At 40.9% G+C, this 23,768-nt stretch overlaps 1 protein-coding gene across 4 annotated transcripts in view; it reads right to left on the minus strand.

Moving 5' to 3' along the window:
* Positions 1-3,958: 3,958 nt before the first annotated feature.
* rab28 (RAB28, member RAS oncogene family) overlaps positions 3,959-23,768 on the minus strand; it is a 49,257-nt gene continuing 29,447 nt past the window's right edge. The window contains exons 7-10 of one of the 4 annotated variants that reach the window (XR_437710.3): positions 23,029-23,105; positions 10,003-10,087; positions 8,512-8,686; positions 3,959-4,725 (exon numbers count right to left, since the gene is read on the minus strand). Coding sequence is in view for 2 of the 4 variants with exons in the window: in XM_035915956.2 (XP_035771849.1) it covers positions 10,042-10,087; positions 23,029-23,105 (123 nt within the window). In the remaining 2 variants the exon portion in view is untranslated. Of the gene's footprint in view, positions 4,726-8,508; positions 8,687-10,002; positions 10,088-21,722; positions 23,106-23,768 lie in introns of those variants that run through there. The other 3 variants (XM_035915956.2, XM_006808965.3, XM_006808964.2) reach the window with 3 other exon arrangements.

The following is a 23,768-nucleotide window of genomic DNA, read 5'->3' on the forward strand; positions in this document are numbered from 1 at the left end:
TGAATATTTCATTTTACAACATTTAGCAGTATAATAACTGTCTAGTATAATAATGGAAATTGTGAGTAATTTGTACATAAGTAAACTTTGCAAGACAATTTTATATCTAGTGCTTAAACAGCCTGATAACTGCTCAGGTTTCTACACTTTAATACATAACCCTTTCACACCAGCTCCAGACTCTTATGAGTACATGCACATGTACATGCACATCTTTCAGCATATCAGCCAGGTCTCCTCTGACCTGCATCCTGTTTGAGTAATCTTGCACTAAAGCTAACCGCTTTGTGTTCCCACCTGGCCACAAGTTATCAGGTCGCCAGGTAAGCATTTAACAAGACCTCCATTGGCTTGTCTGCTCCACTTAACACCTGACATACCCTTCCATTCTGACCTCTGACCCCGGACTGACAACATGGGAGACGTCTTTCGGATACTTTCCTTACTCGCCGTGCTCTTCTTTTCTTCTCGGCCCCTCAGTGAGTGCTGTAGAGTGAGACGAGGTGAAAGGTATCCTGAGAGGGGGGCTGCACAGGTGTTCATGCCTGCACCTCTCAAGTTCAAAAGCCATTGAGTCCTTAGCAACCAGGTAACACTCAAACAATGTGTGCCCACCCCCACCCTGAGGCGACAGTGTCTTTACTGTCACAGCATAGGGTTGTAAGGAGCTGGACACTAAAAATATACATATGGACCCAACAGCAGCACCCCTACATGACATCCTCTATTACTCAGTCACACTGAAGTGACAGAAACACAGTCAGACATAAACATTTGTGAAGGTTGAAAATAAAAACACAGGCTGGTGCTTATCTAACAAACTCCGCCTGTGTGGTGTCACCTTCTTCTCTCCCCAGCATGTCCAGTATTTCCCTGCTCCTGCTGGTTTATAGGTTTAAAATGGGAGTGGGTCCAAGCATTACTAGTAACATTAGTGTCAGTAATTTAATGCGCAGGTGTGAATGGATTCTCAAACAAGCCGGGGAGGCCCCCGGGGAGGCCCCCGGCGAGGCATGCGCAGGACCGCCAGGGCCAGCGGCAGGTTTAAATAAATACGCTGCTGAGCAGACGTGTCGGCAGCCGGGGCTCGATACGGCTGCTGCTGTTTGTGTTGTGGCTTCGAGGGTCGCTGAGGAGAACGCAGCGGGACCCTGCTGTGTTTCCTGGGAGATGAGGAGGGAAAAGGGGCCGAGCGGCACCTGAAGACGCGCTATATGTGGCAGACTTTTTTTATTGTTTACTGTAAGGTTCATTAGTGTTGACTGCAGCTTCTTGTCTTTAAAGAAAGTCGTTGTACTCTTTTGTTCACATGTGCCATCTTTGTCAAAAACAACCTCAGAGCTCCATCAGTTAAATTATGGCGACCTGATTATGAAAAACCTGTGATGTGTTTTGTTTGTAGTGTTTTAATTGTATAAGAATTATTTTATTGTTATTATTATTATATTGTTTTGTGGCACATTCACTGACTCAGGTTATAATTATCAATTCATTTAAGCTTAAGTTAAGGGACTGCATTAAATCCCCAGAGGTTATATCCAGTGTTGGGGTCATTCCTCTATAAAAGTAATGTATTACTTTACTTTAATACTCCCTATAGAAAGTAATCTGTTACACTACTCATCACATGACCTTTCCATTATTCCGTAACATGGCCTGAAATGCATCATCGCATAATTATCAGTTAGTAGGCTACAGTCCCGTACACTGGCACAAATCTATACCTGGAGGATATAAATATGACAACACAAAGCAAAGATGACAACAAGCCTGACTGGTCTTTGCTAAAGATCAGGCTCTGGCTGTTTGGCTGCGATCGGCATACTCAGCTTTAGGTTCATCTGGGTTCTTTGCTAGCCTTCTGTTAGCATGCTGTCTCTGCAGATGCTTCCAAAGAGCTGATGTTCTGTCAGCTGTAGGCTGCAGTGTAGCTACTTCTGTCCCACAGTTTTACCAACTATACCATTGCACTAATGTTGTTTTGTGCAATAGAAATAAATATAACATCCATACATGCATTCCTTAAAAGTTACAAACAGCTACATCATTTGTTTCCTCGTGTACACAAAATGAAATCAGCTGATTGTAAGAACTGAAAGAAAAGGGCCCTTTTGATGTAGAACGTTACAACCAACACTGGAGACTGATGTAGTTGTTTCTGTGTCTATATTTATCTAGTTTCACAACTGTAATAAAGAGAGAGTTTACATGTGTATTGTCCAAGCAGTTGTAAAGAGCAACACTGTAGATTTAAGGCAGTAACATGAACCATAAATCCAGTGCAAGCTTTTACGAACCAAAAGCAAAATATGAGTTTCTTAGTCTTGAGCTCATGGTTTCTGATTGAAATCAGAATGTCAGAAACATACTGAAAAACGTTTTTTTGAAAGAAAACAGGCTTAGTATCATTTGGGTGTTGGTACCAAACCTTGATATGATATCAGCAGTAACCAAACCAACAAAGACTTATATGCTCTCTCCTTCTTTTCTTACATTAACACATAACGTAAACATGTATGATTCATAAGCTTAAATTAAAGAACTGTCAGACATAATGTGTATATAATAAAGCTGAAATAAAACATGTTGGTGTGTGGCACTGTTCCTGATCTTCCTTTAAACAAATGCATTTGTGTCCTTGATGCCTTGGAGTTGATTAATAGCTTTAATAATCAACATATGATCCCACGCCTAACTTCCGTTTTGAACAATGGTAAATGATTCTTTTTAAGTAGTCTTAGCCTGTGATGGACTGGCAGCCTGTCCAGGGAGTAAGCCACCATTCACTGAGACAGGTGGGATAAACTCCACAACTCCAAGCTGAATTTAAGTTGAGAAAAAAACACGGTTACAGCCGCAATATTAATTTTCTGTCAATCATTGCAGCTCAAGTTAAGCTGTTATAGGAATCACCGTTCACTGTAGATCAACACTCATTATTTAACCAGTATGCTTGGATGACAGAGATGAGGAAATGACCCAGAAAACCCTAAAAGGTGGACGTGAAAAGTGAAATCACAGGCACAGAGAGGCGGTAAAAAACTGCTGCTGTCTGTAGGCAGCATGAGAGTCGATGAGGAGGCGCCCAGATGCCAGATGGGCCTGTTCGGGGATGGTTTATGGATTAAGGTCTGAGCAGAAAAGGGCAAAAAGAGGAGGATCGGTTTCAGAGTTTCTTTCCAACCTGCCAAAATTCCCTCGTGGACATCCTGACAGTCCTTACAAAAAAAGCTGGAGCTACTGATTCCTTCGGGCGTTCAGCCAGAAGTGGTATGAAGGGAGTGCACCTCTAAGTCCTGCAGTAAATCCCATGGATCCATGCTGAGCCACTGAGAGACACCTGTAGGATATATGATACAGTATATTTCATCTCAGCCTTTGAGCTCAGCTACATCGCCGTCACTGAGTATTAGGTTGGCTTTGACTCGGAGAAAGACGTTATCATCACTTTCTATGATGTTAGTGCTGCATAAAATCCTAAGATTGTGTATATAAACCAAACAAAACATTGAAACAGCCTTTCAAATGTTTCAGTTCTATCATGTTTATAACCAAATAAGTAATAAAAAAACAAGTTTAGCCTTTCTCTATTCCCAGTTTGATGTATTCCCAGTTTGATGTATTTCAGATACAATAATTACAAATGATAAGATCAGGTATGTAATTTGATCGTTGATTAAATAGAATCAAGTCGATTTAACATTTTCAATTTCTATTTAAGGCTTAAAATTGTTCTATTAGCTAATTATGACTAAAATGCTTCGATCTACTGTTTTTGTGTGCATCCATTTTCAAAGTAATTTACTTATTATTTAATTCAATTTTAGTTAACAACGTCCCACAAAATGCCTTTCCACAGCCTTTAAAGCAGAGCGAGAACTCGTTTCACTGAGCAGTGAGTTATGCACGCAGGAACAGGGAGTGATGGTGATATTGTTAGCACCATGTCAGAGGTCAGGGGTCCCCGAGGTGGGTGGTGGTTAAGCAGAGGGATTGAGATAACACCTGCAAGCTGGTGAAACAAATCTAGACGTTATTAACTAGAGATGTTGATATTTTATTATTCTGTAACATTAGTTAGCTGTATATCCACATACAGTTTATGGACGTTGCTTCCTAACTAAACCAACTAATGTGACTGTAGCTTTGGATGCTTTCTATCAAAAACAGCAGCCAAAGCTTTAAACGTGCCAATTCTGTGTTTGTGCTGATAGAGAGTAGTGATGCTCTATTTTTAAGATTACTTATTTATTTGAGGTTATAACGCAGAACTGCTCTTGTACTATATTAGTATAATCTGAGGGGTGTAATATGTGGAGAAACTGTACTCGCCTCCATTTAAACTGCCCATCACTCAGCCGTCCCGTTACGAAGGAGCTCACATGATATTGATGAGAAGGGCGCAGCGACCTTTGTTATTCTGACTTCATTGTGTTTCTCTCTGCTGTGAAACTCTCAGAGTGCAGAACCCTATCCTCCTCTCTATGAATAGCAGGGCAGCAGGAGGGGATAACAATAGCAGAGGGTTTGGGTGTTCCCTGTGTCACACACTCTGAGAGTCAAACCTTTGGTTCATCCCGAGTCCCTCATCAAATATTAACCCGCTGTCAGTCACCAGCACAGCCAGGCCTGTGAGGGTAACACTTTTCACAGCTGGTGGGTTGCTGCTGTTGGATCGGTTGTTGGCAAAGGCTGTAAACTCCGTGTTGGTTGGTGGTGTCACAACTGTAAATACATAGCATGAGAAAAAGGCAGCAGGAGTCACAAAGGTCTCAGATATTATGCAAACATCAGATTAGGGTTTCATGTCAGCAAATTGTAAACTATAATCCACCTGCCATTTACAGAAGTAGGATTGCAACACATTATAGTGGCTTATTGCTGTAAAATCAGATTTTTGTTTCTATGATTTAATTTCCCATTTAATGCCTTTTTATTGTACTTATGGAAGGTGTCTGTTTTTCTTTATACCCTGTCAGGGTTCGGTGTCTATAGTAAGGCATTTAAACTGAAGAAGTAGCTGTTCCATCTTTAAATTACTTCCCAAAGACTATTTCAGAAGAAAGCTGAGAATCTGAGGTCAGTTCTGGGGCAGCCTCCATTCTCCTACTGCTAACTGTGACACTAAATGAAAGTATGTAGTGATACAGCGTCCCACTCCCAATAAAGGAATGCTGTACATTTCATTACATTTACCTCAGCATGTCATCTTGTAGGGCTTTTTGATTGGAAAAGTCATATTGATATAGCATTACTATTTTGATAAATATTGAAATCGTGATTGTTTAACATTATTACTTAATGGCTATGAAAACAAACGAAAGATCCCCTGTTGAGTTTTGAGACACAAATCTTTTGGGAGCTGTGTGACCAAGAACATCTGGTGTAAAACCAGCTACCTGCTGTGGTGATCCCAGGGGAGCAGGGAAACCTGCATTTATCCAACATTAACTTGTCTTCATCACAGTAAGTTCACATGAACCTTAATTAAATAAAGGTCAAATAAATATCTACAGGGTGGGCCGTTGCTATGGATACAGTGTAATAAAGTGGGAGTGGTTGGTGATATTAAAGTCCTGTTTGTGGCACATTAGTATATGTGAGGGGCAAACTCCTCAAGATGGGTGGTGACCATGGTGGCCATTTAGAAGTCGGCCATCTTGGATACAACTTTTGTTTTTTCAATAGGAAGAGGGTCATGTGACACATCAAACTTATTGGTAATGTCACAAGAAAAACAATGGTGTGCTTGGTTTCAACGTAACTTTATTCGTTCATGAGTTATCTACATGTTTCTAACCACTTATAAAATGTGTTCAATGTGCTGCCCATTGTGTTGGATTGTCAATGCAACCCTCTTCTCCCACTCTTCACACACTGATGGCAACACCGCAGGAGAAATGCCAGCACAGGCATCCAGTATCCGTAGTTTCAGGTGCTGCACATCTCGTATCTTCACACCATAGACAATTGCCTTCAGATGACCCCAAAGATAAAAGTCTAAGGGGGTCAGATCGGGAGACCTTGGGGGCCATTCAACTGGCCCACGACGACCAATCCACTTTGCAGGAAACTGTTCATCTAGGAATGCTCGGACCTGCACCCATAATGTGGTGGTGCACCATCTTGCTGGGTATACATATACTAATGTGCCACAAACAGGACTTTAATATCACCAACCATGTTATTACGGTGTATCCATATAAATGGCCCACCCTGTAGATCTGAACTAAACCTAGCCTATCACAGCCAAATTCAGTTTGTCCCTTATGGTAGGTAGAAGAACAGAGGTACTCTGGATTTATTGCAAAATAAAATACCGTACCATCATCGTGACATCTTGCTTATCCTCTTTTCTTAATTAACCAAAGCAAAAGCTTTAATGAACTGCTTGGCCACAGTATGCATTCACTCATTTTCTAAACTGCTTATTCAAGTTAGATTCGTGGAGCCTGGAGCCCACGTCAGGTGTCATAGGCTGAGAAGCAGGTTACACCCTGCACAGGTCGCCAGTACAGTGTTTGTATGATGCGTATTGTGTATTATTATCTATGTACTTATAATTTGTATGTTATGGAGTTACAAATGATCAATATTAATGAATTTGTATGCTGTTGTTCCTTATAATGCATTCAGCGTGAGTATTTCTTTCATCAGTCTTTCAGTAATATTCCAAGACTTTATCAACCATTTTCCACAAAATGATCTAACTGAGAAATGATGTTTACAGATGCATCCAAAAGTTTTGCTTTTCATAAACTTTGCCTTTTCAGTTTTTATTAGATTATCTTTTACATGTTTCTATGACATAGTGAAGGACTGTCAGACTTTAACTGGGGGAATAAACCAAATTTTAGTGTTGACAGTTGTGCCACAGCCACAACATATGGGCCATAACTGTAGCCCATGCACATATAATGTTTTTTGAAAATCCACATTTTTAGGAAAAAAATACTAAAAAAATTTTTCAGACAATATATAGTTGAACGGTGCATCTGACTGGAGATCTGCCCCCGCCTCTCTGACCACACTGATTAGATTAAGTCTCAAACACTCCTGTATCAAATATGATACATTTGGCTTTAAAGGGTTATTATCACAAGCACAGAGCTGCACAGAGCTACAGAAGATGATAAGCAGCAGTAGTATAGCTTGCAGTACAGGCGTCTCCATCATGGCACTGGGAAACAGGTGAAAAGCAAGCCTGCGATGCACTGAAAAGGTGTTTTCCATGACCATTTCCACACATTAGAAATTTGAATCTGTTGGAGACACCATGCAGAACATGTTTCTCCAGATTTTGTTCACATTCCTCCCAGTGGAGATCAGTTTCTTTCATGGTGCTCTCTTTTGAGTTTGTTCCGGCGAAGAAGGCGGCAAACGATGAGACACAGAGAACGTCTCTCCCAGCTCCCTCCACCCGGCTTCTTTGTGACTGTTTTGGGATTAGTCACAGGATACTGCAGCTATTAATGACTCTTTTTAAAATGAATATTACGTGTCATCAAATCCCCTGTTGCATGATTTAATTTCCACACCCCTGAACATAATGGTGAACATAACTCCTGGACCTGTCAGAAAGGCAGTAAGTGGCGTTAACTCCTGTCAAATGAACAAAAAGGATGAAAATATTTTTCACAGGCTCCATCGTGGCGATAATGTTTCAGCTGACATTCTCCCTCGATACACCTGAGACAGGTGACTTTTACGCTGCGAGGATTATCTGTTATGGAGTTTGAAGAGGTTCCCATTGTCCGAGGCCAAGAATATGAATAACCAAAGAGCTGGCGTCGCTGAAGGGGGAAGACATTGGCAGTGAGATGACACGAATACAAGATTAGCTCATCGAAATATATGAATTAGTAACACAGTGAAGACACTTTGGATGGTACCCTGCGGATTCGGCATCGGAGCCGCCCTTGATGATGAAACACTTTAATTGGTCCGTTTATGAAAAAGTGATTGAATTTCTGGAGCTGAGTCAATAATTCAGCAGTTAATTGGCGCAGCTTAATTGGCAGCGGAGCATAAAAGATCCAGGGTGGCTCTTAAGTGCAGCACATCAGGTGCCACTTATAATGATGACAGATGGCTGTTTGTTGGGTTGGGTGTCAGATAGGGAAGGCTTTGTCATATTCACACTTCTCTCTTGTTCGGAGGCAGATCAGGTTTTTCCTCCCAGAGCGCTGCACAGTTTCTCTTTTACATGCACCAACTGTGACTGTGGTGAATTATTGAAATCCTGCGATCCTCTGCCTGCACGACAAGCATTTTGTTCGTTTCTTTAACCTAAATCAGCTTAATGGAAAATGTGTCATGTTACAAGAATTATTTTAGTTTAAGCTGTGTATGAATTGCCCAATGGTTCTTCTATACATTATTTAGTATTCAGACATCTCAACTGTGCAGTGGTCACTACATCACAAAGGATATGGTCAGCAACAATACTCAGGTGGGCTGTAAAGTTTAACCACTTTACAAACCACAGGGTGGTCTTCAGCTGTAACCCACCTGCTTCAATCTAGTTCACTGTGTCAGGTGCTCAGAGGTGCTCTTCTGTATGATTGGTTGGAATGAGAGGTTATCTCAGGTCTTCCTATCAGCTGGCCATTCTTGTGTGACCTTTGGCATCAACGAGGTGGTTTCAGTCCTGCCTACCTGTCTACGTAACTCCTTTATTTTATAACTGTAAACAAAGAATGTGAAAGACATTAAATAAACTATTAAAATTAAACATATTTACTTCCACAACCAGGCTTTATGTTCTTCTCTCCATCACCTCACTGGTAAATGTTTCAGTGTGGCCACTGCGTGAGGCAGGTACATCTCTTAACTTCCAATACTAGTTTACAGAAGCAGGAGGCGTGTCCACACCTAACCCTCACTCACTGACTTTTCAAGTGTTTTTGTTTGTTTTTACTTTTGATAAAATTTTGCGATCTCATGTGAGCCTCTGGAGCTAGTTGTTGTCCCTCTTTGTACCACCAGATGTAGAGATTCCCTGATATCCTCATTATTTAGCCTCAGAAATATATAATGTCTGTGAAGGTTGTCAGTGATTGTGACGCACACCTTGACTTGTGTGATTCGGTAGAGGATTAATAGAGGGTCCGTGACCCTCTTGGGGACACTCCCATAGAAATCTGGGATTCTCCACTTAGAACTGAAGAAGCTTCTCGGATGAGAGGTGAAACTTCTTCAAGGAAACTTAAAGACACTTTAAGTGTCCAGACAATTTTCTTTCCACGCTCCTTATACATTAATGGTGATTACACAGCAGCAGTACATCAGCACAGTATTCAGAGTGTATCAGAAGCTGCTTGTTCCCTGTTGAGTTCTCTGTGCTGCAAATAGATATGCTGGGTGAGTGAACCAGTCTGGCCTCTGCTGACAAATAGCTGCAGTTTAACTGAAGGAAAAAACCAAAACTGCATTTAGTTTAGTAAATGTGTTTATTCTTCTTTAACTTTTACCCTACAAATTACAGAAAGTCGAAATGAGAGCACCCGCTAACTTGTGTTTTTATTCATTAGCACTGAATTAGAAAGAGGTTAATTAACATGAATCAATACTGAGCAGAACAAACATCATTTCCAACTTTGCCATTTGTCATAATCACTAATGATATATTTAGCACTGAAAATACAAACTGAAAAAGCTTGCTGATTTTCTCCTGAATCACACAAGAAAACTCCACATTGTACGAGTTAGCAGTGCGTGTACACACACCTAATGTCTTCCTGTGTTCGGTGCTCTCTACATTTCCTGTCCCTAATTGCCTAATAATTTAAGCACACTTAAGTTGGCTCATTAGACCTGTATGAAGACTTAAGGGGGGAAACACCTGTTCATTTACTTAATGAAGTCCAGAAAACACTGCACTGTGTTCCTGGGCAAGAAAACAAACCGAGACATAACATTGCGGTTTCAAGACATACAAACCTTTAATGGAACTGCAACAGTAAAATGTAAATATCAGCACTTGTGCTTTTGTTAATCTACCTGCAGAGACATGCTGGAGCGGCGTTCTGGGACTGTAAATCAAGTGTTTCCTCCACTGGAAAAATAATGAAGGGATTCAGGTGACCTGGGGCAAAAATACAGAATGAGGTAAATATCCAAAAGAAACCATTTGGATTGTATTAATGATATTTCCTCGTGCACACAAGTGAGAGAGTGCTGGTTATGAAAGAGACAATTTGGACTACTGGAGCAAAGAGTGAAACAAACTGAAAGGACAGAGGAAAAGGTGGGCAGGTGCTCCTCATTTAAAGTACATTTAATGCATGTGGAGTCATTTAAAACTACACATTCCTGCAACTTTGATCACATGTGGCAACATTTTATGTTTAGTAACTTACTGTATGACTGCCAGCTGTTATTACAAGACCTCAACACATTCATGGAATATTTACCATTATTGATTTTTTAAAGGATACATTAAAACTCCTATAATCAGTTTTTCTAATGGATCAGTGTTTACAGAGGTGTATCCACTCCCAGCTTAGATCCTGCAATACTGTCTTATTAACAAAGGACTGCCACAGCCAACACTGCATGTTTGATTTTGTTATTTCTTTACACCTAAAGATTTATGTCTTCTCCCGAGACTGAGGGTCTTTCACTTGTTAGGTAAATGTGTATGATGATGTGACGGTCAGAGTAGTATTCATTCCACGCCTCCTGCACTATGACACTGATGAGCAGAGTTCCACCTCAAAATTACTATTTTACAGTTTTCAGCAACTTAAAATAAAATTCTTGCTGCTGTTTTTATTATTTTACAAAATCACTGACAGACAATTTGGATGCCAACATGTTGGGTGTTTTTGGTGTTTTTTGGAGCCAAAAGTTGGTTTAATTGAAGAAAGTGTTGAGTAAAACCTAGAGAATTGAACTAATGAAAAACTGAAGCAAAAATTCTTAAATAACCACACAACCTGTGAACTACACAGCAAGCTGTTAAACTGTACTTCATGATAGTCCTTACAGCTGTGCTGATGATGTGCAGCTGTTACCTCAACAGCCTCTCCTGTCATTACTAGAAGTACCAAAAACACAAAAACAACCCTTTGCTCTCAAAGTACATACTTTGGTCGTCCTCTGTATCAGTTAATGTAACTTTTCACGTGCATTTCTCAGTGCACACACAAATGTTTTATTAATTACATATAAAGCCCTATACGACCAGGCTTCTGTGCAGAAGACCTGCTGAGACCTTAGTCCAGCAGCCAGCCTCTGATCACGATCCTGCTCCAAATTAAAATCCAGAGGTGCTGATCTGTGGTTTGTTTTAAATGACTGTAGTTTAGCTTTTCCTTGATCTTTCTGAAAATATGAATGAATGCATGTTTGCATCTACTGTATCTCAACACACAGTACATGCAAATTTACAGTCTTGCATTTGAGATATGCAAACTTCCTTAACGTGTGCTTTATCCATACTTTATAAGTACCTCTTAACAGTGCTAGCTATTATTTTTGTGCTATTTTTCTGTTATTAAAATGATTCAAAAGGTACTAACAGCACAGACGAGTGCAGAGAGGTCAAAGAGCTGAGGTCTAGTAGACACCAATCTGCTATAGCTACCTGTGTCTGGACACCTGTTTGACACCAATATCCAGGCGGATGAGTAATAAAACAGAATTACCCCCCGAATACTTGTTAAGAAGGGGGAAACTATCCATCGAGGCCATTGTGTGCACAGGGACATTTTAATGCTTTTTAATGCTGCAACGTGGGAATCTTTGGGGATTGTCTAGTTTTTGGAGCCAGCGTCAAGTTGCCTCAAGTTTCTGACAGGTCTGACTTTAGTGTGCACACATGACATGTCGCCCAATTCTGCAGCTGTCCTTGCATGCCGCATGCTTTTACGCTGCTTCTGTGATAACTGAAAATGATGCCGACTGATACCTAACTGCAATTAGGGCAATATACCATCCTCGAATGGAAATGCAGACTCACTCTGATCACCAGGCTACATGTATTAGTCTTCTCTTGGTTTGTACTTGTTCTAACAGCAGGACTGAGCCTGTGACATCACAGCTCCTGTCATCTGGTGATCAACGTGGCGACTTTAGGATGGAGCTGGCCCGTGCAGTGTTAGTCTTTGCCATCTTCTAGCACTCTTTGCTCACACCTCTCTGTGCTGGAAACCCAAGCCTACAGGACACAAAGGGCTATGTAAAGCATCTCACCCTTCCCTCTCAGTATAGTAATTAACCTGCCTCTCACCTCCCTGTCCAGCAGCGTCCTCAGAACAGCCTGCAATCACCAGACACTTCACACAACAGCCTGCACACGGGAACTTGACCCTCACGGGTCCCTTTCTTCTTTTGTGACACTTTTCTCTGCGGCACTTCTCTTTCCAAATTACGGCGGCACGGCATACCTCGCGCACATGCAATGTCATCACATTCTGTAATGACTCCATGTCTCCATTAAAACAGTTTGACAGATCACCGTGAATTAGTAGCAACTTGTAAGTGATTTCATATGTTTTAATACGAGGGGGGAACAAAACATTTCTTGATGTGCAGCTCAAGCAGCTGAAGTCAGTAAATCACAGGCTCCACTCTGTCCATAGGCAATTTTCAAAGTAGGAAAACATTAAAGACTTATTAACTTTTAGTGGACATTCAATGCAGGTCAAGAAATGGAAATAGACTGAAACAGCCAATGAAAGCATGAGACCTTCTTTGGCGCACGTCATGACAAAAGCAGCCCTTAAATCAGATTTGAACAACTCGGCCTTGTTCATAATGCAGCCTGTCTAGCGACTCAACATCTAGCAAATAAGTGTAAGGGAGCGCCACTGGGGCAGTCCAGCACCTTTATTTCCATCAATAATTTCCTCTCCTTGGCTGATGACCTTGGTGCCCCCACAACGGGCTGGTTTTGATTAGCACTGCTGTGCACCGAAGTGAGACCTGCAGGGTTTGCGATGCTGTGATGGATTCTCTGAAAAAAGTCACACATCCAGGTTTTCCACACTGCCCACATTGTGTTGGACAGAGAGAGGAATTCTAACGTCACCTCACATTATATCAGCGCGTTCGTGCTTCTAAATATGAGCCAGCCACTTTTTCCATCATACAGCTTTCTTACTGGCAATCCAGTGAGAGAACATTGTCTGTTACCACCGAGAAGTGGCCCAGGCACTGTCGCAGGACATTTCTTTCAAACATTTCAAGAAATATTCTTTGATTTGAACATTTCGGCGCTGCTCTGTATCGTGCAAGTCCCTCATTTAACCATATATTGTTTTTGGCTGAACCAGCGGGGTGGTGTTGTGATTGGTGTCACAGTACTTCAGCCAGACGGCCTCGGCTCAATTCCCCTTGACAGCCAAAATCCACCCTGCTGAGGTGCCCTTCAGCAAGACTTGGAATTCCTTCCAGCTGCAGAGAGATGCAGCTCTGCAGCAGAATTCGGTGGCTTTCCGACTGACAAAATGCAGCTCTCGGCTCCATTTCAGAGGGACCGCTCAGTTTAGGGGAAAAAGGTTGGCCAATGAAATACAGCGCCAGCTTTGTAAAGTCAAGCTTTATCCCAGTTTACCTTATAAACAATGCAATGAAAGATAAAATAGTTTCTCCCATAACATTCCCGAGCCATATAATCCTCTATTGCTGTCTCATGGGGATTAAAATGCTTAAATCTCTCACTCAAACTAGACTTTCCAGATCTTATCTTGTAAAAAAACAGGGCTCTTTCAGTCTGAGGATCCTCTTGTGCCAAGATGACATGATGTCAGCCAGACAAAAACCTGATCCAGCAGACAAACGGAGGAAGGGTTAGAATCGGTTGCTATTTAATCCAACGACTACAGTTTTAAGTGTCACCGAAGGTCACAGAATTTAACAGCATCTTGGACTCACAAAAGACCTGAATGAATGTTTCAGCCACTCACAGTGACTTTGACAGCGTCTATAAATATAAGTAGAATAAACCCAACCCATTTAAATACACTGAACCAAGTATTTAAACAAACCCGTGAGCATCTGGCACCCTCAGCTCTTTTTGACAACCATCCAGCCACTGAGACCATTTCTGACGAAGCTTCAGTGAAATGCAAATGGTCTCTCAGATCAACATGCCTGTTTAATTTCATGTTGTCCATCTGTGTGTCAATTTTGGTATTTGGTATTTACTTTTATACACTTACCCAATATTTTTGCACTCATTGTGTACTTTTACTGTTCTTTTGTCTACACTGTCTTAGGGTGAAGAAAAACTGAGAAGCTTTGTAAATTCTACTTTTTCTGTGATGACCTTGAAGGTCAGAGAAATGGTGCACGTGCTCCTTGCTGCCCCTAGAGGCCAGAATGAAAATTCATCCCTGTGTTGAGTCATCATTACATTATTATTATACATTATTATTATTATTATGTGCATTTATAATGTGCACTGAAATAAAGATCTTTTATTACTTGCTCAGATCTACTTTGAGTTCTTTTTCACGAACCAAAACCTATTTTTACCAAACAGGGAATTAAAAGTCTGAACCACTCTCACCAAGTTGACACGTGTCTGGATTCAGTTGCCTACATTAACCACAGTTGCATATGTTGTCAGGTGTCAGGGTCAAGTCATGAAATTAGGTGAGCTGTTATTGGTCGAGGTCCAACGTGTCATCCATCAGATATGTTCTCAAATATAAATAATGGTCCAAAGTGAGATTTTTTCCCCAACTTATGAAATGCTGAACAGCATCTCATCACCCTCATACATGTTCAGATAAATGTGGCGCTCTATTTTCACAATAATGTCTGACCATATGAAACCCTTTCAAATCCCTTTAGATAACATGAGAAATGCATTTGGCCTCAAGCCTCAAGCATTTCTTGATTCCTGAAAAGTCGACACTGTGAAGGTTCACTGATGATATCTGCCCTCTGTAAAAATCGCAGGGCATGCCATTTCCAGAAAAACCTAATGGAAAGAAGTCGTATTCCTGCAGCCGTTGTTCTCTGGAAAAGGGTGGACCACATATGTTCATTCCACTCGAGCAGGTTTCTGGGTTTGAGCAGTCATCCCTCTAGAGAAACGAACACCTGAAGCAGTCACTCATGAATGTCAATGAACACAGACTTGTTCTATCTTACATGCCATCTTCACACTATTGTTTCTCCACTGAGGCCTGAACAAGAGGCTCGTTTTTGAGGCCTGAGCTGAATGAATTTTCCAGTCAAACATGGAGTGAACGTTCCAGTCTGTCGCATGTTAAATGGGACATAATTAGTGGCAGGCATCAATGTGGAATTAGCATACATGCACAAATCCAGAAGGGATATGCCCTCTGTAACTAACAATATTGCTCAATTCATTTCGGCTGTAACCGTTTTTGGTCCACAAAAGCATTTCTTTAATCCGAGGGCCAAACTTTCCCACCTCAAAAAATTCCACAGTGGAAAAAAGTATACATATCTTCACACTGTTCAGCATCTCAAAGCACTGCAACATTTCCTAAGTAGTCTTTTGAAAAGCTTCAAAGAGTTATCTTTGGATAAATGCTATTTTCAGTGGCCTGTAATGAATAGCACTTATAAAAACTGAATGGCTCTCATATCAGGTTTGATAGCCAAAGTCTTTTGGGGAACAATGAGGAAGACATTACAAAGCCAACGAGACACAGAGAAGCAGAACTGAGTAATGACTTTGTAATCCACCACCCTCCTTATATTTTCACTGCGATGATTAACTCTTATGTATATTTATCTTCCAACAGATGCAGTAAGTACTGACACCCAACTCTAGCCCCACCCAGTCACTGTCTCTTTGTTGAGGGATGGCACAGGTTGGATTCAGGCACTGAGGAGAGGGTAAGTGCTCAGGTGCTGGATCATTACTGTCATTTTTGCACGATGATATCATTGTGTTTTCTTCTGACTGAGCAGATCCTTTATCAACATTTGATCTATACAAGCCTGGAAGTCAGGAGAGGTTTCAATTATCAGCACTGAAAAGAGCGTTCATTCATCATCTGCTCTTTTTTGAAAGAGACGGCCTCTGACATATATTATGATGTGCACACATGTAGCATGTTTGAGTAAGTAATCCAGCACATGATTATACTCAAAAGACACAGAACAAACACAGTTGACAATCCGAGGTCGCAAACACGCCTTAATTAAAAACCCATTTACAATTTGAGAAATTTTTTGTCACCGCCTAAAATAAATCTGACATTTCAAATAAAATTTAAAGAGGCTGAGACACTTTGGATATGTACAGAGGAGAGATGGTGGATATATTGGGGTTAACTGGTGATTCTAAGCTGTTGGTGTGAGTGTGAATGCTTATCTGTCTCTCCCTATAGGCCCCGTGATAGACTGCCAGCCTGTTGCTGATGATCATAGTTAGAGCAGTAGCGCTGCCACGATTAGTCGTCTAGTCACGATTACGTCGACTATCAAAATCGTCGACGACTGATTTAATAGTCGACGCGTCGTTTGAAGCTTTGTAAGATCCTGAAAGACGCAGGAATAAGTAGCAGGATTTAAGAGTGTAATAACGGACTGAAACAGAAGATGGCAGCACTGCATGTACAAGGATGCCAGCTGCCGTTAAACCCGAAGAAGAAGAAGCTGTGTCCCAGAATTCATAGCAGCCCAGCTCAGTTTCCAACAATGGCGGCAGCTAGTTAGTTTTAATATTACTGTTATTATTCTTTCTGGGTCACAAAATAAACGTTTAACATATTGTAAAACATATGAATGTAGCTGTGTAAACCTCAAATATCTGCTCAGTTTATCAAGACACCACATATTTTCAAAAGGGGTTAGGGGGGTTAACCCTAAAATTTAATAAACTATCATCTTGTCTTTATTTTTAGTTAGCACATACCTTAAACACTTAAAGCTGTAAGCTAATGATAGTTATATAAAAGCAGATGCCGCTGGTGCAATAAGCTGTAGTTTTACATCCAATGGATGATGATCTGATTAGTCGACTAATCAAAAATAATCGGTGACTAGTCGACTATCAAAATAATCGTTTGTGGCAGCCCTAGTGAGCAGTAAAGAAAATAGATTTATAGAATTAACAGAATTCATTTGTTGTAATTATTTGAGTATTGTGGCAAATATCCTTTGCTTTGACCAAAATGACAACACACCAACCCAATGGTTGTAATCTTTGAAATCTTTACTACATTTAACTGCCAAACCTCAAATCTGATTAAAAAAGCCCTGCATTCAACAATATTTAGATATTTACACAACTATCATGGCTTTAGCCCTCGTAGCCACAGATAACACCGTGTCAAAAAAACAGAAACATCAGAGGAGTCTCTGTTCACCTCGTTGCTCTCTGGATCCGCTTCAAGATAGTCTAACAGCTGTAATTTTGAGCTATTATCCACCTTACTTTCTCACTTACAAATAACCTTTGCTGCACATATAATAATAAAGGTTTTCCTGGGCAACACATAGACCGATCTCAGTCATTTAACAATAAATAAAGAAGCGGTTTAACAAGTTTTTCTAGATGACATTTGTTGCCGTAACACTTAGCCTCTGTTGGGATTCATTCTGTTGTATGTAAATAGCAAATTTTTCAAAGCTACCTAAAAGAAAATGTGGAATTAGATGCTTAAAAAATTGAACTGCACTATTTAAACTGTTTATTCTGAGGGGATTTAATTAAAGTTTTGACCAACACTCAACTGGCATTTTTAATTGAAGGTTATGGTTTCCTAATCAAAAGACCCTTTAATGTTTTTAGATTTGAAGACTGTAACATGCACTACAAATATGCTTGTTTTGTTATTGTACTGGCTGCACTCCTCCTCTTTGCATCTAAAAGCCAATACTATAGCTATTTAGTTTTAAGTGCTATTCACTACAGCCCACTGAAAATAGCATTCATCCATGGCCTCTGTAAAGAGAGAAAGACTTTCAGTTTTCTGTCCCCCGTGCCTCTTTTTCAGAATCTGCTTTTACTGGCAGGTCTTCTCACCAGACCAGCAGACTATAAATATGACCCCTCTGAATGCCCACATCCTTGGCCCTAAAATAAATCATGTGCCTCTTGGCTGGAGCAGACACACGGCACCTACCAGGACAGTCCCGTCTGACTACACAAGCTGCAAACGAGACAAGCAGAGTTCTCAGATCACAATCTAACAACACAGAGAAAACAGAGGAGAGAGCAATCCTCTAAAGCACCATGGGAACTAAGCACTGCTGGCTCACATCAGCGCTCTGATCAAACGGATGCCAGCTCGAGCCCAGAGCGAGCTCTGCCATGCCTTGCCTGTCACTCCAGTTGCTGCTGGCTGGCCGGGTGCACAGCGGCAAAGAATAGGAGCCAGTGTGGGGACCAGGGGGGGACTGGAGCTCATCAGAGAGGGTTGACTCAGTCCTGCCTACTCCCTCAATGCTGTGGGTCTGGCACTGTGCACAGGTGGAAAACGGAAGAGGGTGAGTGGGTAATCATGAGGGTGTTGGCCCCATTCTGCCTGCACAAAAAAAGAGCGTAGCCCACAACTATGGCCCTCTTACCAGCTTGTCATATGTGGTTTTTTGAGACTGTCAACACAGAGTTTCAGCAATGAGAAACACAGACGGGGAGGAAGAGGAACGAGAAATACAAAAAAGGGGGAAAGCAGGACTTGTGCCCACTGAGAAGATGTGTTTTGGTTTCTTGGAGGACCAAAACTTCGTCTGAGACGACAAAGTACTGAGCAAATTTAAAGTGTCAGAGTGGTTAACTAAACACCAACAAATACATCGTCCAGTTTGTCTGTTTACTTCTGCATCTTCTGGTATGTGTACCCAAACGGAAAGTGAGCAAACACTGAAACCAACTAACACACAAAGTGATTCACAAGAAGAAGCAGTGAAAGCAGGTAGACAAATTCACTTTGACACAAATCGGCTTCTGCCTGTCTGTCACAAAGCCTCACCCTTCTCAGGCATTATGCACTCTGTGATTTTCTTTCCTTTCGTCTTCAGGGGAACGTTTGCTGTTGTGAGCGTCTATGTTTGAAACGGAGCTGCAGTTGTTTTCGTTGCAAAAACACCTGTCTAAACAGCAGCAAAGCCAAGGGCAAGTCTCGCCTGTCAGCGACGGTGACAGCTCTTGACAAAAAGTCAGCAGAGACAATTCCTAAGACGTCTACTCAAGCGAAACAATGCAAGTGCGCTGGAATGACCCCAGCTGGGCTGCCTCGCTCTCCTTTAGTGTTGTTTATAGTAGCTCTGCACCGCACAGTCGCACTTAACAACACCTGGAACAGGACAATATGGAGGCATCCCTGTATAGATACAGTGTTTGTTTTGTCTCAGTGGTTTTGAATGCGCTTAATCCAGTGGATTCATTGACAATGACTCAGCAAATTAAAAGGCTAACAAAAGGCCAGAGAATCCAAGTCATTAATTAATAAAGTTTACAACCATTAAAAAGCCATTTGGATCATCTGTTCAGGGGGGATTTAGGAGCCAATTCAGTGAAGATTTAGTCAACAAAGACCAGGTGGCTCATTAGCTACCAGAGACTTAGGTTCGTCTGTATAGATGGGATCTCTGGGGTGGTCAAGTTTCCATCCTTATGCTTGAATTTCAACACATGGGCTCTTACTCTGAACATCTTCATCAGCAGTAGTCTTGCTCATATGAGCACCTCCAGGGCGTGTTCCTGTTGGTTTTCTGTTAGCAGAATGAGGTGAAAAATTGCAGCGACACCAAAGTCCAAATGTGGTAACAAGCTAACAAAGCCTGAGTAATGAGAATGTCTGCGCACATTCAGACAGCTCATTCTGTGGTAACAATGTTCCCCTCAAACTCACATCATTTGCTAAGTCAGGGTTTCTGCAGGGTGAAGCTAATTACGTTTTAATACCACACATCACGAGTAATTTCACGGTAATATAGGCCAAAGTACAAGTGATGAAAACAACTATTATGATTATATCACATTTTTAGTGGAAGACACGGTAAACATTGGGCTCATTTCTAGCTCCACATTTTCATTCTTGGATTTCAATCCAACACCATGATGCTTTAGCATCATGGTGTTGAAATGATCCTAATTTATCTTATACTGGGTTTCAGTTCATTCTTGTAATCTATACTCTGTTGGAAACAGGCTTTGCCTTTAGAATCAGCCTTTCTTTAACCACAGTTTGAATCACAGGTGGGTGGGGCTTATGTGCTCACGAAGCTATGTGTCTAAATTGATCATAGAGATGAGATTAAGGATTAATAATTGTCTAAAGTGTAGATTTTCCACAGAAGTATAACTCTCACATTAGTTTTAAGTTCACAGGAATTATTTGTACATATGCAAACATTATTGGGATGTAAAAAAAAAATTAAAAATGACACTTTCCCACTAATAATGGATTGGATTTATATAGCGCTTTTCAAGGCACCCAAAGCGCTTTACAATGCCACTATTCATTCACTCTCACATTCACACACTGGTGGAGGCTACAGGTGTAGCCACAGCTGCCTGGGGCAGACTGACAGAGGCTGCCATATCGCGCCATCGGCCCCTCTACGAACCATCAAGTGTCCTGCTCCACGCTCAATCCAAATCCCACTCTTTATTTAAGACATTGGCTGCTTTACTCAATATCAGTTCAGTCTTTGTACCTGACCACTCAGAGCAATGTTTTTTAAAAGCATAAAACTGTAACTAAAGACATGAATCAGTGGTGTGTCTACACATAACAGACGACTTACTAAAGAAGCAATTTTAAATTGTATCCTTGGACATTTGTTTACTAGCAATCTGTTGGAAAGTAGCAGAATCTATGAAAAATATAACAGTTTCACAGGCATTAAATTTTATTCTGCCACCCTCCCAAAAAGCTATAAGTCAAAAAACTTGATCTGAAACTCAGGTCCTTAGAAAAAAATCTAGCAAAATCTAGGGTCCTTTTGTCCCTCTGTGGGGGGAAACTCCCACTAGGTTTAAATCTGGGACTCTCCACCATTTGACCTTAGAACTGAAGAAGCTTCTCGGATGAAGGTGAAACGTCTTCAAGTAACTTAAAGAAGTCCAGACGCTTTTCTTTGCAAGCTCCTTAGACTAGCAAATACTTGAGAAATAATTTAAGATGTGCATCTGACCTTCAGTTGATCCATCTACTGTTCGCTGAAGTGTCATCAGAACTTGTCTCAATGCAGGGGTGCCTGTCAAGAAGCTATTCCTAAGGGAGGGGGAGAAAACACTGAGGTTTGCCAAATTACACAAGAACTGGGCTGGAAATCAGCAGTGACAGGTGGGGGCTATAAGAGGCTCTGTCATGGTTTGGGCTGCATATCAACCAGTGATGTTGAAGTCAAAATTGATGGAATCATGAACCAAGAAAAGTACCATCAGATGTTATCCATCATGTAATACCATCTGGCAATGGCTTCACTTCTCAGCTTTTCTGACAATGACCCAAACACATTTCCAGCGCGCGGAAAGCGGACGTGGACAGAAAAACGCCGAATGCAACGCCATCAGTCATGGTTCGACTCCAGAGCACAGAGCTCAACATTATTGAAGCAGTGAGGGATCCTCTTGACAGAACAGAACAAAAGGCAGCAAATCTAAAGAAGAGTCTCCTTCAGGAATAACTATTCCTGATGACTACCATAAAGAAATTTAAATAAAACTTAAATGTCTGTTTCCCATTTTCCAGGCGAGACCTGCAAAGTGCTGCTGTACACAGAAGATTAATTAGCAGAAAAGAACATTTTCACAGATGTACTTCACCAATCACTTCTTTTTCCATGTAGCATTTATTTAAAAACACAAATATGTGTCGCTGTATATCTAAACATTCACTTTCACTGCACAGTTTTTTCATTTCTAAAGAGTACATCTTCTTAGCATGATCAGGATTTACAATGATGCCTTGAGAGGATTTCTAATCATTGAAAGCTGCTTTGAAATGGAGCGGGGAGCTTTTCATATACAAATACACATTTTACACATATGGTGGCTGTTTAGTTGTGACCACCTAAACAAATCTGTATCTCAGACACACAAACTAAAGAGCAGGTTGTTGTGCATCAAACTCATTCTCCAATTCAAACCGCAGACAGTCGAGAAAGGCTTCGTAGAGAAATCTAATCAAAATGTATATTTTTAGCTCAGCTGATGCTTGATACTCAGAACCTCTTCAGTCATCTTCATCTAATGTCACTTTACCAAAGGAGCATCTAACAAAATTACATGAACTGTAATCATAAATATAAAACTATATTTTCTAAATGGATAATATAATCTATGAGGAACAGCTGGAGAAGAGATGCTGTTGAAACAGATGGAAATCATTTGTATGTTCATTTGTTTCCTGGAGAATAAAGAGGGGAAAATGTAAATCCTAATTTATGACTGAAAATTTAAATATGTCTGTGCAAAAATAACACAACATACGGTAGTTCACATCACATTACTGCTAGTGGAGGCCCTTACTTGGCAAAAAGAAAGCAGAGCTTCACTCCACTCGCTAAAACATTTTTACACCTACTTCCCCTCTGTTCGACTGATGAGCACCACAGGCATAAAAACAAAATCACATTCGCTTTCATCTTCCCCGTTTATGTCCCGTGAACATTTGCCTTGAATCCACCGTCGTAGTTACAGCCACAGATTAAACAGTCACTGTTTAAACAAACGTCTCTAACAGCAATGGTAGAAGAAAATATGCTCACGTATAAAAATATTCTCAACTAGCAGACTGAAAAACCAGCTTTGTACTAACATGGAGCTAGTAATCGATGTAAGAGTCATTTTTAAATATAAATCTAAGATGAAATGAAAGAATAGCTGCATGTAAACTTGAAAAAAGAAAAGTGAGGTCCCATATCCTTTTTGGTGAACCACCAATGAAATCATTCGTGCTAAATATCTGAACTACAGGCCGAGGCCTCGAAACCGCACAGTCTGTTCTCCTCGCCCACAAAGAGAAACACTTTTCATCCAGTCATCAAAAAAATCTGGAAAGAGTAACACTGTAAACAAGCTTTGTGTGTGTTTATGTGTGTGTCTGTGTGTTTCGGGGGGATCACTGCACCACACACATGGAGCTGCGAGGGGGGTTGACTGTCCTGGCCACCGTGTCCTGACTGTAGTTCACGATGTCCGCCTTCACCACTCGCTGAAAAAGATGGAAAGGTGTCGTTTTAGTCTGAAAGCTGCAACAACAATTCCTTTGAAATACCAGAAACCTGCAGTTAGGCCACAGATTAAATTAAGTCTCGCCTATTAAAGAGTTAAACGCTGAAACGTGCAATAAAAGACACTGAAGGAGATCTTTCATGCAGCTTTGAATGAAAACACTGATACGACTCGTATGTCTTGACTATAAATTCAAAGCCACAGCCAGCAGCAGACTAGCTTGATTTAGCCCAAAAACCATTAATTCAATTCAATTCAATTTTATTTATATAGCGCCAAATCACAACAAAAGTCGCCTCAAGGCGCTTCATAGATACAGAGAAAAACCCAACAATCATATGACCCCCTATGAGCAGCACTTTGGCGACAGTGGGAAGGAAAAACTCCCTTTTAACAGGAAGAAACCTCCAATCTCTTAGTCTGAATAACTTAAATACAGATACAGGGAAAAACTTTAAAAACTCTGCATGTCCGTCTAAGCTGTCCCATTACTGGCCGCAGGGTCGTGCACAGACATAAGTTGTATGTTCTCATCTAGATGGTTGACTGAGAAATCTCCCAAATTGTTTCTTTAACATTTCTTGACATGGGCTCAAAGTCCATGCTATGACTGAAGACATTGGTCAAAATGTTTGTGCCCCCA

The sequence above is a fragment of the Neolamprologus brichardi genome, chromosome 2 (assembly GCF_056152115.1).
Source record: "Neolamprologus brichardi isolate AB-2024 chromosome 2, ASM5615211v1, whole genome shotgun sequence".
NCBI lineage: Eukaryota > Metazoa > Chordata > Actinopteri > Cichliformes > Cichlidae > Neolamprologus > Neolamprologus brichardi.